The sequence below is a fragment of the Phoca vitulina genome, unplaced genomic scaffold (assembly GCF_004348235.1).
Source record: "Phoca vitulina isolate PV1807 unplaced genomic scaffold, GSC_HSeal_1.0 scaffold86, whole genome shotgun sequence".
Classification (NCBI taxonomy): domain Eukaryota; kingdom Metazoa; phylum Chordata; class Mammalia; order Carnivora; family Phocidae; genus Phoca; species Phoca vitulina.
This window is the reverse complement of record NW_022589789.1, coordinates 3,007,361-3,024,636: the sequence shown is the minus strand read 5'-3', so window position 1 is coordinate 3,024,636 and position 17,276 is coordinate 3,007,361. Positions and strand designations below refer to the sequence as shown.

Here is a 17,276-nt window from a genome sequence, read left to right as displayed (position 1 = left end):
CCCATATATTTTGTTCTTGGCTGCATCGGATGTGGAAGCTGGAGGAAGAGGAAGATCAGGGGAGATGAGCGATGGCTGGGAAGATGGTGAATTTTGGAGAAAAGAACCCATCTAATGGGAAATAAGTCCCTTCTATGTGGAGTGCAAGGACACTCTTCCCTCTTCCCCATGAGATCTAACGTAAAATACCGGTTTCTTGTTAAAAAAAAGAAAAAGAAAAGAAAAGAAAACCTTATGCTCAGAATTACAACCTTCATCCTCCATACATTTAAAAAAAAAGTCAATTTACCTCAGCCAGCTCTGTGATCTCATCATTACTCAGAGCTGAAGGGGGTTTCCCATTAAATCACCTGTCACTCGCACTTCTGACCTGTGAACGTTCTTATTAGCTGCCTTATTAAGATGATATCCTGCCTCTGAAGTAAGAAAGGAAGATTATCTCCTTACCTGACATGTCATCAGTGGAGTAATCTTTGTTAAAAAAAAAAGAAGAGGAAGAAGAAGAAAGAAGAAGAAGAAGAAGAAGAAAAGAAGAAGAAGAAGAAGAAGAAGAAGAAGAAGAAGAAGAAGAAGAAGAAGGAGAAGGAGAAGAAGAAGAAAAGAACTGAATTACATAGACATTGAAATTCCTGGCATACTGTGTTACCCAAGGAAGCCCTCCAGGATGGGATATACTCAGAGGTAGTTAGTTGGACCTTACTGACTTATTCTTCCATGACGAGCAACCAAAACCAGAAACAAAGTACTCTCTGCTTCATCTTGGGTTGATTTCAACTAGAGCAAGACCTGTGTGTGTGTCAAGGACTCACAGGATGAAATAAGAAACACATTAAACTAACCAGACTAATAGAGACAAATATAGAATTACATGTGCATTTTGCACATGCTATGTATGCCTGTTCCACGATATACGTGGAAACGTGTACTTTCTGAGAAAAACTATTGGAGAAAGGGGAGCAGTCTGGAAGATGGTGGCTGTACTTGGGCAAATCACGAGCAATGATGTGGACAGAGGAGCCTGGTCTCTTACCACTGGCCTTGTTTTCAGACTCACGTGGGCACATGATCTCGAAGCTCACTGCTGGCAAAGTGGTCTGTTTGCTTATTTGCTGCCCTTCCTCAACACGGGGTTGCAGTTAAATCAATTGCCTCCACACAAAGAAACAGAAAATTCATTTGGTTTGTGGTCTCTGATTTGATATATTTGACTTCTTTGGCAGGAGAAGTGAGAAGCCAAGGTCCCACTTTCCTTCCTATCAGGGGGACAGCCCTGTCAACCGTGGGATGCTTTGACATCTGAGCTATCTCTGGTCTAACCAGCCACAGGGAGAAGAGACGGTGGTGGTGTTTAACTTACATATGATACAGATACCTTATATGATATTATTTGATAATTTATATTTGTAAGATTTTCTAGAGTCTTAAGGGACCGAGAGTGGTGGGGTCGCCTGCCCCCTTGCATGGATTGGGACTCCTCCCGGAGGGAGCAGAGTCCAGTGCACCTGCTGACCACACCCGGCCTGGCTCTTGCTATGGATACACTTTTCCTGTGATCCCAGAGAGTCCTTGGAAAGTGCTCTGGAGCCAGAGGGCAGTCATGTGGACAAGACTGCTGGTAGAGCATATTCCCACTACTGTGCTGACTCATTTTGAGTCCTACTTCTCCTATCAGTGTGGCTCAAATTGTCAGTTTTAATCTGCAAATCCCTTTGTGATTTGGGTCCCCACAACATTCAATATTACCTCTCCTGTTCCACCTCTCACTGTCAGTTGAGACAAACAACCTGCGAGTTTGGCATTTGCAAAGGGCCTCCTGGTCAGTAAGAAAATTAACAAATCTGTCCATCTTCTCTTTGCTACTTTCCCACACCTTGCATGCATATAAGAACCCAAGACGTGTTATTTTCTTGGCTTGCTCTACACCTCTTGTTACTAATCCCGAGGTGACAGGATAGGATTCAGTGACAGGCTGAAGGCTGCTGTGACAACCAGCTGATGCAGGCACTCCACACGGAGGGCATTTTCAACAGGTGTGTGCAAAGCTTGCCCTCTGGGTGGGGGCCGCGTGGCTCTCTGTGCACGAGACGTACCGAGGGCTGTGGTGCCCTTTGTGCCTTCAGAGCCCCCCACACAGGTTAATGAATCCAAAAGAAATAGCAAAGCCTTATTTTGTAATTTGGGAAATAAGAACTGATTGGTTTTGGAAGCAGAAAAGAATCTGGACCTTTCTCCGGGCTCACAGTATGCAAGGCTGGGACTCCCTCAAAACGCTTGGCTCGCCGAAGTGATCCAGAGGGAGCAAAGGACAATAATGGGAATATGATGTGGCTCTCTGTACAATTTTTCTCTTACGTAGCTCTAGAGTATTGGCTCCGTCAATTCTGAACTCCCTGGGCTCCTTTTGGCAGCCTGGGTCTTCCAGTAAACTCATTAAGAAGGTCCCTCTTTCTTTCCTTCCTCATCTCTCCTCAGGTGTTCAAGTAAGCAGTCAATCACCCACCTCCACGTCTGCACACAGACAGATAGAAGGAAACTTTCAACTTTTTCTAAATACGAAAAAAAAATCACATCTGCTAATACACTTAAAAAAAACACACACAAACCACCCAGTGAGGAGTTTCCACAGGAATACTACAGACACCACAAAGAACAGGAAGAAATATGCCTTTTATTAGAAGTCTCATATGTACAGGGAAAGCTGTTTCTCACAGCTCAGGGAAGGCTGTGAGAAAGAGCCACTGTCATCCAAGGTCACCGTGCTGACATCGGTAACACCGTTGAGTATCGCCACACATTAGGAACACATAGAACCGTTACACAGAAATGCAAAAGAGACAATAGGTACGTGTGGACACTTGACATATTTTCTAAAAACAAGTGGACATAAAAATACAATGTGCCAGTAAAAAAAAATATATATATAGGCATATCAGTACATGTCTTTTTTTTTGTTTGTTTGTTTTCTTTTCTTTTTTGTTAATACATGGTATGCTGAGCTTTCATCTCAAGCTTTTCTCACATCGGGATGTGCAGGCACTTTAGCAACCCAGCCATGGTTTACACGCGACGTTCAGACCGACCGCCGAAAACACGGGAGCATCCGAGGTCCTCGTGACCCACACACACCTTACAGTATTGACACGAGAGCAAGCTTTTGTTACTACTGTCTGGGGACACCAGAATGTTCGCTGTGTGAGAGAACAGCTTTTCCCTATTTGTCTTGTTTGTTTCGGGGCAGAATTACTTTGGAGCACGGATGGCATCACCAGGCAGACATACAGCATGTGGGTGCACTAGACAAATGTCATTTCCAACTGACTTTAAAAACTGTAGAGAGCAGATGAGTCTTGAGAATCCCAAAACGACTGTCTGATTTATCTTTGTCCCCCTCTATGCCCTTCCTGCCAACCTGTCAAACGAAAACTAATTAAAATAATTACTGGGATGTTGTGGGCCAGAAGCTCATCCTGGGAGAATTCTTTTCTTAGCTCCCACCTCCCACATCACGATACACACAGGGCCGGTGGGCAGGCTCCATCGTTCCCCGACCGGGAGTCACTCCCTCCCCCACGCCCCCCACACAGCGCTGTGCTGACTCAACACACGTGTCAGGAACATGACTGAACAAGTGTATTTATAAACACGGACTAGAATGATCACTTTATTGGTAATGTCGAGTTATAAGGCAGTTGCAAAAGGACCCCCATGATAACCAGACAGCGTTGGATATGGCTTAGCTTCTTCCAGGGGATGAAGGAACTTTCCTGTGGCGAGGAGCTGAGAGAGAACAGGGAAAACCACGCTGATTACAAAGTACTATAAATGACTGTGCTGTGAAGTACCATAAGGCCCCAATTTCTGGGGTCTGTCACCCACTTGGATCCACCAGAGATTGGGACGTCGCCTCACATGAAAGAAAACTGAAAGGGGGAAAAAGAGGGATCAGTATCACCCTCAACTTCAAGGTAATTTGTCACCACAAATTGTCGGGGGCTGTAACACAAAACCACGGACAGCTCACGGTGGGGGGCGGGGGCCCACAGTCCTGGAACTTCAGAGAGATGCAGAGCACATGAATGCCTTGAACAGATGATTGTCGGATGGCAGGAAATCCTTCCATGAAACAGACACTTGAGACATAGTGGCAAAGACGTTAAGGCCTTCCGTTTCTTTGCCCATCCTGCTTAAAGGCACTGATACCAACAACAGAAATATTATTCCATAGTACCATCGAGGTTTTAAAAAAACTCCCACAATACAAGTCTTCATAAGAAAATGTCCTTTATTGCATGACATGAAGCCTCCGCTCTTCTCCTGCTCAGGAATAGAAGGGTTTCCCTTTCTCAGGAGTCTGGAGTCTGTTCAGCCTGGCGACCTGAGAAGGGGAGGGGGGCACATCCTGCCGGAAGGGCCCCTTGGGAGGGGTGTAACTGGGGTCCTGGACTTTCTTGTATGAGTCATAGTTGTTGAGCCCCTCGGGAGGAGGGGGCTGCTTCTTCATCTGCTGCTCCTTCCTCCTCTGCTCCTGGCGAAGGAGCTCCTGGGTCTCCAGCATCACCCTGGCGTTGAAGCCGTGCCCGCCCAGGTAGCCGTTTCTGGAGCCTTGGTAGCTGGAGTACCTGGGGTTCTCCTTGGCACTCTGGAAACCTTCCCCAGGGGGGTAGTTCTGCTCCCAGGAATCCTGGGACACAGAGCTGGCGTTTTTCCTGCTTTGCCTAGAAAGCAAATCCCAAAGGTTAGTGTATGAGCGTTGGGAGAAGGGGAGAGAGAGACAGGAAGAAAGGAGGGAGAGGGCTGGGGGTGGGGTGGGGGTTGAGAGGCGGGGGAAGTAGAATATGCATTTGAATCTCTCAACCAATGGGGCCGTGCTGCAACTGTGCATCAGCCAGTGATCTGGGGCCCCGGAGGATTAAAACAGGACTGTCCTCGACAAACAATGGCAAGACGGGAGAGAGAGCTAAGGGATTCGGCGGCATCCAGCGGAAGGGTCCTCCGACAGTGTCTGGGTAGGCACTGCTTGTTCTGCTTAGGGTAACCGTATCTCCTCCCACTTAGACACGTTGGCAAGACGCTGTATGGGAGTATTAGAGATCTGGCAGCTTCTACCCCAGCCATAATTGCTCGTTTTAGAACGTTACAATTCAATCCTAAACAAGCAAAACAAATATTTTACACAGCTGCCTCCATAATGCCCGAGACTCGAGCTAATACGAAGTGACTGTAATGGATTACAGTATGGGTTCAGTTATGAAAGATTTAAGTCTAGACGCCCTATATGATTAAACAGGCAACAGGCAGTCCCTTAAAGCCCCGGCTTTCAAGATGTATATGTCAGCAACTGACACTCTTCAGAAAACATGCCCATCACACTGGTAAAACCTGGAAGGCTGGAGAGTAAGCACTATTTTCCTATACACCGTACCCTCACCGAAGGCTGGGATCACCTATTTCACTCGCTTTCTGTCACCCCGGGATAGGGAAATAAATCAGAGTCATACAGAAATTTCAAAGTCTTATCACTTCTGCAATAAAGTTGCACATCATTTTCAGGAAACATTATTGTTTTGAAACATCTTTAATTTACTATCAAGTCTCTAGATGCTTTTATGAATTTACAATAAGATTGGCTATGATAAAGTAAGACAATTTTGTGCCAGAAAGGAAGACATGTCCTAATTTTTCGCCTTAAAAATGGAAGAGAGAATTGAGTAATAAAACAAAATATATTGCTCCATTTATCAATAAGAAAATCATTTGGCGACAGTATGTATTGCTCAGCCTTTCACATCAACACACACAACATGACGGAACGTTCAGGAAGACTCGTGTGAAGGGAAAATAAGGTCTAGGCAGCCACGGGGCTCCCACGGGGATGGAGCAATTTGCATTTTTGAACATTCAGAAGTGCCATCAATATGGTTTGGGATGAAATCTGCCCATTTTCCACATGGCCTAAAATGCAGCTGGGGATATTTTCAATAAGGAGAATGAACTAATGTCCAGCATCATCTCTGGATATGACTATGATTAATTGAGCAGTCCTCAGTATCTCTATCTGGCTCTCTTTTAATGGGAATCGGACCGTTTGTACCATCAGCCCAGGCAAGAATTCTTAGATTTGATGGAATAGTTTATTTGCCTAAAGCACTGATTATCTTCACTTAAAAAGCCATAAATTAATCTGCCCAGGGACATGAATGATGGAAAGTGCCAGCATGAAACCAGGGATTTGACATTAATCATGAAAGTTTAATTAAAACAACGAACTTGTTACCGATCTTCCAGCAACAAAAGTGGAATTCCTTCATGGGTTAGTTATCAATTTAAAGATAACCAGAAGTAGGCCACAGAAATGTCACCTCTTTTTCATCCTTAGCCTACTGAGATCCACTAACCCTCTCCATCCCCCAACCCCCGACTCTATACAGCCCGAGGCTTCGCTCTATGGCATTCACGCACCAGAAGTTGAATTCTGAATCATTTCAGGAAGACAGAGTCTTTTATTTAAATACATTGAGAAGTCACTAAAGGTCTGTTAGGGATAGAAATGATGATGATGTGAGAGAAAGAATTTCTTGTAGCTAAAACTTTCTTCAAATTAGGCGGGCCAGAGGGAAGAAAACAGACCTGCCTGAGGTATGAAGTAAGATATATGGGGAAAATACATACGCACAGATACACGCACACGTGCGCGCGCACACACACGCACGCACACGTGCACGCGCACGCACACACACGCACGCGCACGCACGCTTCCTTGGTAAGGAAACCAGTGGTATCAATAAGCCCTTGATTAAGGAGAGGACGAGAAATGAGCAGCTTATAGAGAAACTCGAGAAAACAGCAGACAATGAGAGTTTTCTACACTAGGCTCAGGACCAAGTAGACAGATTCCAATCCTGTCTTCCACTCACCAACTGTGTGACCCTAGGAGGATTATGCTGTTTGGGCCCAAACTGTCCCATCTGTGAAACAGGCAAGGTACCTAACCTCATAGGATATGGGGAGAAATCAAGGAAAGAGGATGTGTCAAATGCTTAGAAAAGCGTGGCACACAGTGAATGGTTAACTAATGGGTGTTGGAAGTGTAGTGTGAAGGCCAAGTCACTTTGCCCTCAAAGATGAGTCTCTGGGTTTTGGGAGGCATCTTTGTGACCAATGGAAAAAAAATAAGCAAAAATATTAGCTTTCCGTCCTTTGTCAGAAGAACTGGGCCGAGGTCAGGAAGCAGGGAGAGGCACCAAATAACTGAGGAAGCTTCACTTAAGTGAAGGCAACCCCACTTCCTCAGAAAGCTTTTGACTGTCCCATGACTGCTTAGTCAAAAGCCACAAATTAACAACAACAGCCACAAAATATCAATCTCCTTTCAATGAATTCCTTTGCAACCAACACACAGGCTTGTTTGGTCCTAGAATGAGCCCACTAGAGTTTTCTGAATTCACTCAAAAAGCAAATGCCCGGGTTTGGCAATAACGAACACTTAATGATTACAACCACTTTCAATATGGCCTGAAGACCACCATCCTCTAGAGGGCTTACACCAAAGACCCAATGCCTTAGGAAAGCCATTTAGTCACTGAGCTGACACTGCGGTGAGGAGGACATAGAAAGATGAAGAACGGTATAAAGACCAAGGCTGACACGTTGACAAGCAGCTTAGAGACATAATAAATGGGCCTGTTGGGGACACCATGTCCGGGTGTGGAACACAGAAGGAAAGTGAGGTGTGCGGAGCAGGGAAGTCAGCCACCAACAGATGTGAAGCCACGGGAGAAGGAAAGATGAAGAGCAAATGGAGAGACAGCAGGAAAAGAAAAATATATATATTTAATAAAGGAGCTTAAATAAGTCTTCCTATCCATGACTATAACTGAACATACCTCTACTCAGTTTTAGAGTTGTCTTTTGAACACTAAGAAACTAATCTAGAAGTGTCAAAAGGATTAAAAAAGAAAGTAAAAAAGAAAACAAAAGAACTAATTCAGGAATAAAAAAATTTAAAAAAGAAATTCTCGTCTGATTGAGAATTAAGTGTGTGTGGGTCCACTCAGGTCTTTCCTTCCAAACACGTGTTACTACCTGACTAGTTTCTTACTGACATTTCAAAATGTAACTTGAATTCTGTCTAGAGGTTTGTTAATTACAGTTAGAATTTACAAACCACTCCAGCTTATATACATCCCTCTAATTCAAACCACCTTACCTAGTGCTACTGATACAAAGAATGACCGTTTTATTTTATGCTCCACTTTGCAAGAGAACTTCTGCTGTGTGTGAAGTCTTTTTGGTATCAAACCCCACACCAACTTGTTTAGATGAAACTCTGCTAATTGTCAACATCCGAAAGGCAGAGGTCAAGTGTCTTTGAGGAATCTCATATGTCAGAAATGTGGGTTTGACTCAAGCCCATGGAGGTTGTTGCAGTCTCCCTCTGAGCTCCTGTTTGGTTTCTTTACCTTCCTCCAGATCTCTGCACACAGCCTTTGTCAAGTGGCACCACCCTCCAGGGATCCAAGCTGGGGGCAAGGTTCTACATTCCTGAATCTTCCTCACAATAGCCACTCCCATCGAGAAACTTCCCTGACAGAGGAGTACAGACTGTAAGAGGCCTACCAGCCCTCCTGCCTGAAACTGCAACTCGTTCTTTTTGGAATTTCTGCTTTTCTCATACTGACACAGAATACAGTGCCTGGTCATAAGGGGGCTTTGGTGAACACAGAGGGGGTTTTTGTTAACCGCCAGCAGAGGTACCAGCAGCAGCCCTCTCTGTGAATCAGATCCTTCTGCCGGGCGCTTCAGAAGGGAGAGGGACAGCAAGGAAGGCAGCTCAGAGGACCAGGAGGTGGGGAAGAGAGCAGAGGCTCAGTCTGGAGTAGTGGGCTACCTGCGAGCACGACCAGGAGAAAGTCGGAAGAAGCGCCCCATCTGTCTTTGTCCTCTTGCCCAGGACGGGGACCCGACGGGCTCTTCTTCCACCGTGTGTCCTTCCAGGCGCTTGGCCACCATCTCTCCCACTTCTTTCCTCAGCCCCGTGCATTTCCCGACTCACCCCACCCCTTACATTACGCTTTCTGATATTTCTCCTTCATCTCCTATACTCTCGAACACAACAAACATTTATGAAGCCAAACCATTTGCCAATAAAATCAGATCGCAGCCCCTGCACAGGCAATGCCGTTCCCATGGACCGCAATGTGCTACTGACCACCAGGCAGGCCAACTGATCCATGGGGTCGCACTCATCTTTCTGATGGAAAGCAAGCCACACAGGCGGGTGGGTAGGGCTTTGACACAGAAGAACCTTTATGCAGAATCCTTGAACTGTTTCGCATTTGATGCATTGAGCTGATTCATACAGTGGCCTTCTTCCAAATGCTAAGGGCAGTAGAGCACAGAGAGAACCTTTACACCTACACCCGTTAAAATTCCAGACTTGGGAACCAAAACCTTTGGTAGCAATGAGCCTTATGAAATTAGGGTTTAGGACATGGACAGGTTTGGGTTTGAATGTTGGCAGAATTACGTACTAGCTGTGAGACTTTGGGGGAAGGTACCTAATTTCACTGAGCTGCTCTTGTAGGACAACCTGATTTCCAAGGCCCCGTCCAGACTCAAACTTACCTAGAGTAGGCTAAGTAAATATCCTCCCATTTAAAAGAAAAAGCAATTCTCCCATGTAAAAGAAAAAATAATTTAGTTTTCTAGGGAGATACAGCTTTATAGATTAAAAAAGAACAACTGAATGAACAATACTACAATACTAGTAATACTACGATTACAATGACTATAATAACGGTACTCAGCCTGGTACAGAGTTTCATTCATATCCTCATTCCCCTGTCTGATCTACAACAATGAAGCCAAGTCCCTCATGGTTATTATAGTGATTATTTAACATTTAAAGGGGACTCATCATTAATAAAAATTAGAAGCAAATCAAGACTACTTTTATGTCGGTCAGTCAAACTGACAGTGATAACACTTGCCACCCCCCACACTGCTCTGCTCGCATTCCAAGTGATCCACCTGATACAAACATGGTAAGTGTATTTTCTTTCGCACGCAAAATGTTTTTGTCACCTGGTTTTGAAATAGAACAAATGCCTGTAATAATTGTGATTATAGGAGTGCCTTGTGGGAAGTTTGGGAAGACGAATGTTTTTAAATACTGTTATTCCTTACTGTGCATGGAGGAAATACTTAGATGGAAAAATGGCTATTATTTCAGTGTATTAGGGCTCAGTCACCTGAGCACTCTCCAGGCCTGGGGCAGAGAATCCACAGGGGGAGCCCAGCCGATAGACCCTTCCGGCTTGTCAGCTAATGAGGTGGGCATCCCTGGGACTCTGAGGACCAGCACCCAGCAAAAGCAAGGATGGCAGGAGAGTAAGAGAGATCCCACCTGAGCCGAAACCATGGGCATTCACCCCCACCCTTTCAGAGAGCCCTAGATCTACACAGTACCCGACAGGCTACTTAGCCTAGCAGCCAGGCAAAGTAAGAGTTAGCTTTCCATTTTTCAGAGGAAGAAACCATCTGGTCCACGGCTCCCCTGGGAAGTAGCAGAACGAATACCGGATCCCAGGTGTGACCCCTCAGCCCAGTACCCCTGCATCCGATCATCTTGCTCTCAGCTGGGGAGCTCCGGGGTAAAAGTACTGGCATCTCCCGCAGCGCCTCCCTTGCCAGTCGTCTTGCCCCACGGTAAGAGGGCCACGCGGGCTGAGCAATGCCTCCCCCACCCGGCCGGCGGCGGCTTGCCGAAGGGCTGCCGTGGGTGAGCGGGAGAAGCCGGGGCGGGGTCGCAGGGAGGGGTTTGCCAAAGGAGCGGGAGGCCGCGCTCTCAGGCCGGGCTCCGTACCGGGGCAGGGAGCTGTACTGGCGCTGCGCCTGCTGGAAACCTTCGCGCTCCTCCTGCCGCTGGCGCTGCATCTGCACCTCCACGGACACCGAGTGCCGGCCGCTCTGCGCCGCCGCTCTGGAGTTTGGCTGAAGGACGGAAATGCGAAACGGTTAGCAAGAGAGGAAGCATGGAGAGCGCGTGCCGGGTTGACCCAATTTCCATGCTTAAGGATCGACTCCGAAGCACGTTACAGAGGCTGCGACTTTTCCCAAAAGTCCACTGCCATGTGCTCGAGTGTGAACGAAGAGGTATCGCTCCACTTGCTCTTCTGAGCCCCAAACCCTCAAGCATCTTAAATTTTGATTATGGCTTGAGGACGGTCTGAAATTGAGAGGTCAACTTTTCTCGTCTTCCTAATGAGGTTTGGTAAATACCAACATTACATACCGCTTTGTATCCCTTGTCTGTCCAGCAAACATAGGGGAGTGAGGCTGCTCAGAAGACCAGAAGAAGCCAAGGCCAAAAATAAGTCAGTCAATCAAGATTTGCTACAATAATTCACAAAAGTGGGAAAGTCCTTGAAAGTTGGCTGTGCTGGTGAATTTTTTCAGCAGTTACATATTTTAGTCTAGCAATAGACTACCATATAGCTGATTCCCCTTTTATTAAAGGATGACAGTTAAATTTTGAACGGCAATCGGTTGAAACCAGGCACTGCTAGCCACGGACAGGTCTCCTCCAACCCACAGATGGCGGCCACATGGGAACGGAAACACTCATCAAAAGAACAAACCCAAAAGCTAATAGCTACTTGAATGGGTTATGAGATAATACATGTTGCCTAACTTATTAGGAAATGGCATTTTTTTTTTACCTGGGTTAATTATATTCTATGGAGAAACTTTCACTCCTTCTGGCTAAATACACTGGTCAGCAGGTCATCTGCTGATTGCTGCCTCTCAGCAAAATCAGATATTGGCTGTGGACGGTGTGCTGTGCGGATCAAGCCCCTGTGGATGCTTCAGCTTCTCACTGACAGTTTTTAGCTTACCTTACCTTCTAGATCTGCCCTTTCAAAATGAAGGTAGCTCTGCTCAAAATAGACAACGATGCCTCTAACTTTACAAAACACTCAACAATGGTTTATCTTAGCATCAGTAGCATTCACTAAGTAATCCATCTTGGCACTTGCAGACCTCTGTTCCCCTCTGTGTTATGCAACATTGTGCAATAGGCATATTCTGCGTGAAGAATGTCTCTTAAAAACAAGCTATCGATTTTCTTTGAGAGTTGAAAACCAATGGCAGACTTTGACTCGATACTAATTTCCTAAAATAACAGAGTCTTCGCATTCGTTCAGAGAGTTGTAAGATAACACGTGGGCTTGCTACTTAAGGAGCGGCTCCTGTGGTTGGCTTTTGTGTGAACAGAAAGCAAGCATCGTCTATTGTTCTCTTTCTGCCTGGCCAGCGTTATCTTATTTGTTGGTAAGCAATAATAAGGCAATATATGGGACAAAAATTTCAAAGCATATGGGCATAGTCAGTGAGCATATTAAAAATATCCCGATACAAAAATAATATGTGAAGAGATTAGGCTTTACAATACCCCAGTCTCTACTAGTGGATGTTTATAACCACACTCACTGGAACAAATGTGTGTTCTGAGACCCGCTCCACAACACCGTTCAAATAACACAGGAGCGGTGCCTTCAGCAAGGAAAACACTTTGCTGAGTGAGTTCTGCTTATGCAAACAAAGCATCAACCAATTGTTCATCTACTCCATTAAAGAAGACAGACATTTTCTTCCATTACACTCGATGAGGCTGGCCAAATTGAGAACTGAGCGGTTCTATTGTTCATGGTGAGGCATGGGAAGCTTGAGAGAAGCCACTGGACAGAGGGAAAGCAAAGCAAGAAAATACTACACAATTGCCTTTACACCCTCAAAAAAGAACCACGTTTCCCTTTCCTTTTCACTCAGTATAAGCTATATACATGTGTCAAGCGGTCTTGAAAGATCTGGCATGCTGCAGTAGGATTTAGTAACCAGCTTTTTAAGCTCATGCTGTTCTGTGACACACTGCTTGTGGAGATGTGAAAAGAAAATGCAAGGTCTTGTAGAAATTTCAGGTGTATTTTTAAGTTGTTTCTCCCAGAGGCCTGAAAATCTGATTCTGACAGAAAAAAAAAAAAAAAAGAAGTTGTTGAAGGGCTTTTGTTTCCTCCAGTGTTTGGTTTCTGACACGGTTCATCTCAAACCTTATCAGTGGCGAGCATCTAGCTGGATCTTGATGAACTCCAATAATAAAATTATCATCACACGGGATGGGAAAACTTAATGTGAGTGAATGAGTTTGGTATCAGCAAACTGATACATGTCATACTAGTCTGCCCACTATGATGAAATATAAACCTTAGCCTTACCATGAATATTTTATTCCATTTCTCTTTTCAAAGCATACAAACGGGTAGGTTCTTAAAAAGAATCACCTTTGTCTTTAAGATGAAACATTACTGAGCCGCAGATTTCCAGGAAGATTGTATACATGAGCAGCCCAGAGCAAAAACTAGGTAAGTTCATCCTGGCAAGTTTCGTACTTGGCCCAAATCAAAAATAACCTGATTCATGATTTCAACGACGATCGCATAGAAATGTAAATTGCAGGAACAGTATTATCATGGACAATCCTGACTTTTAAATACTGTGGTTTCCATCTCTCTGGCAGATATAGTATAATTTTTCTGGAGTCCAAAATCACAAAAATAAGGAAATGAAGAAAGGTTACAAATTATGTAACCCCAGAGAGAAGGCAGGTTTTCAAATAAAACAGTATCAACAACCACAACAACAAAGTAACATGTATACAGGGAAACACACGGGTAAATTATAGTTGTAATAATTCTGGAGATTTGCCAGACAATAAGGCAATAGCTCTGTTTTTAAGAGTGCAAATTACAAATAACCTGGCCTTGTTTGTGAGGAAATTTGTGACAAGCAATGACCTTTCAAGTAAAAAAAACAGCCAAGGTTGCCAAGGCCATAATAATGTAGAGATTGTAAATAGAAATAAATACATGGTTATCTATTACACAGTACACTGGAGGGCCACGATATGTGAATCTCTTCATGGCTCATGTTTGAAACCACAGTGAAAACTATGTTACTTTCGGGAGTTGCAAAGTGCTGGTCTTTATCGTGATTATAGAGAGATACTATTTATACCGTACCAACAACTATATAAAGTTTGGAAAAGCTACACAATTTGGCTATCATTTACTAGTGTAAAACAAAATATTAAAAATATCTTCTACACAGAGTTTTTATTACATTAAGTCATTAACTAAGCATTTTTCTCAGTTAAACAAAATCATTCTTCTTCTTCCAAAGTAAAACTAAACAATACAAAAAATAAAAACACAAAAGCAAAACTGTTAACAGTTAATAGACTAAAGAAAGAACAAAAATAAATACACACCATACAATGTTTCAGTGCCAATTAGAACTAGGCAATATTGTAAGACTTTTAGAGCTTAATATACGAGTGCATGTGGCAACTGCTAATCTTGGTAATTATTTTCTGTAGCAGACCCATTGGAAACTTTTAATCAAGACAAAGTTAACTTTTGTCTATCGATCCTGCCTTCACAGCCCTGCCCCTCTACCCCATCACCCAAGATACTTTCACGACTATCGATCGAACTCTTGCGGGTTCTGAATGTTGAAAAGCTTAATTGCTACTAATGATGTGAGTAATGCTTGAAAAATCTGCAGGGCATACCAGTTTCCCTCATAAAGTTTTTATAAATACATGTTTGATTTTTACACACCGTTTGTCTCTATCTCCTCTTTCCCAACCAGTGTCTGGATCTATTTCCCCCACTCCTTAAACAGCAGGTAGGTTGAAAATAGAGGCTGGCTCTACAAAAGAAGCCGGCTCTCTACTGTCAGGTGCTGATGATGACCCAAAGCAGCTTCACTCATTTCTACTACCTGACACCTCTGTGGGTGGCATGGCCCACCGGTCATGGAGCCCTTGGCTGGGGGGGACGGGTCCTGGGGCTACAAAAAAGGGGTCTACTTTGCAGCAGCACGGAGGCTTTGGTCATGAGTAAAGGGCCCCCCTTTGCTGCAGAAATGGCTTTCTCCAGGTCAACTTCCAAGGGAGGTGTTTTCCACCCAATGTGAACTGCAAGGCTATCAACCGAGAAGGCATTTGTCGAGTCAAGGCATGGGGCCCCATTATAAGGAAATCACAGCAGATACCCCTGAAGTCTTAAGAAAGATGAAAATTAAAAAAAAAAAAAAACATCATTTGCTCAAATTCCCCAGGTACAGGGAAGGCATTCTCGGGGTGCGGGGTGGCTGTGTACTGCAGACTGGCTTGCTAATTAAAAAGGGAAGAGGAGCCATTAAAAGTCCAAGACAGAAAAGTGGAGAAAAGGACAGATTTTTTTGTTGTTGTTGTTTAAAGACAGCTAGGAAGAAAGCTTGGGGGAGAAGAGGGTATTCACATCGCAGAGGATCAATTTTCCATCTGAAGGACTAACCTACTTTCAGTCACTACCAACCCAGGATGGAAAGGATTTAGCAATATAGCTATTAAAGGTTCCATTATCCCATCTATCAACCGCCTCAGCCAGCAAGTCTCCTTGTGGGCAACATTCAGGTATCTGCAAAGTTTTAACAGCATACTGTACTTATGTCTGCAGCCTGCAATTTAATTCTTTTAAAAGCAACACTAAGTCCTGTCCATATCTGAGCCCTGTGATAATAACCCTAACCTCAGCTATTGTTCCATTATCTTAAGAAAGATTTAAAACAACTTGCTGCTTTATTTATGTTGCACCTGGCACGACACGGGGGAAGAAGTTGCTTTTTCTCCTTCTTCTTCTTCTTCTCTTACCCAACTGGGGAGAGAATTCACTTTAATTATGGAGCTAAGGAAATTTTCTGGGCCTCTGATCATCTAAAGACCTTTTGTGCCACAAATCAGCTCCCTCAGGCCCAAACATTATTTTGAACAAAAGCCCAGGAACAGGTGCATTCCACACTACTAGAGTTTAGGGAGAACATTTTGAAAATGGATGAATTGAAAAGGGCTACTTGGATGAATTTTCTGCAGCATCGCTCTCTGTATGTAAAGTAATTGGCTTGGATCTTTTTCTATATGATACATCTGGTTGCACTTTGTGTGTGGCATTTCCAACAAGCATGGCAATTTCAACTACTATGGACTAAGATGGACACAGAGTTTGAAGATGAGTTTGTGGTTCCTTAAAACTAAAATGATTACAAACTGTTCCAATGGGTGAGATCACATTCTCATCCTTTCCAAACACAGTGACCTTTCAAGGTCAGAGTACATACAGGAAAAGAAAAAAAAAGACTCTAAGACACTCAAAGCTCATTTTGTAAAACACATAATAAAAACCATAGACCCAGCTACATTTTGAACAACTGAGCAGCTCTTATTAAGGCAATAATGAGAATTGGTATGAAAATTAATACACTAAGGAGAATTACAGTCACTTTAAGCTCATTTATATGATCAGTAGAAAGGAGAGTACACAGCAAGATCCCAATTGTTTGAAAATTAAAAAAAAAAAAAGAAAAAGAAAAGGTCTGACTTCTGACCCACAGTTTAGGAAATTATTCCATTCCTACAGTAATCAGCTTGTCATCCAAATAATTCCCCACTCACTCATTACAGGAAATGATAATACAAGCCAAGTGGTCGGTCTAAAGTTGCTACAGCATTTTGATATACAATAATTTGGCCTATGACCTTCAGTAGGTGAGTTTCTGGATGTGTAAGATTTTTTCAAACATTTTTCCTAACATGACTGTATTAAGTAGATAAATAGAAATGAATGCCAACATATTCCCCACCTCCATTAAGAAAAAAATCCTTATAAAGGAACCAAAATGGATATCAAATCATCTCCACATCTCCCAGTGAAAAACATCCACAGCTACGACGTAGGAAATGCTCAGTTAGCCTCAAACAAACTTGGACATTCTGCATGTGGGTACAACGTCACCAGCCAGAAAAAGTCCAATCAATCTTAGTTCCCAAATACATGTTTTTCTCTTTCTCAAAGTTATATATTTAAAATATATTTTAACTTCAATGAGGTGTTCTTTCTTTTCTTTCTCTTTTTTTAAATGTGGAACACTTCCTGCATTTGCATGTCATCCATGTGCAGGGGCTGTACTAATCTCTGTATCGTTCCAATTTCGGCACACGTGCTGCCAAGGCGAACACTGAGGTCTTCTTTCAAGCCTTTCCTAACCACCCACACTGATTTGGCCATGGTTCCTCTGTGCATAATACTCCATGCACACCTGTATCATAAACTGTACAAAATATTCTTTTCCTTTGGATTGGCTCGACTGTAGAGTTCTTTTTTTTTTTTTTTTTTTTT

The 17,276-nt window shown here is 43.7% G+C and overlaps 1 protein-coding gene and 1 non-coding gene across 2 annotated transcripts in view; both read right to left on the bottom strand.

Annotated features, from left to right (window-relative positions):
- Nucleotides 1-2,631: 2,631 nt before the first annotated feature.
- The window catches only part of PARD3 (par-3 family cell polarity regulator), a 647,142-nt gene continuing 632,497 nt past the window's right edge, over nt 2,632-17,276 (bottom strand). Inside the window, exons 23-24 of the mRNA XM_032395672.1 lie at nt 10,865-10,992; nt 2,632-4,715 (exon numbers count right to left, since the gene is read on the bottom strand). Of these exons, the coding sequence (XP_032251563.1) occupies nt 4,319-4,715; nt 10,865-10,992 (525 nt within the window). The 3' untranslated portion in view covers nt 2,632-4,318. The remainder of the gene's footprint in view (nt 4,716-10,864; nt 10,993-17,276) is intronic.
- LOC116626399 lies at nt 17,013-17,116 on the bottom strand. Its single transcript, XR_004298278.1, has one exon. It is a non-coding gene; the product is annotated as a U6 spliceosomal RNA (small nuclear RNA).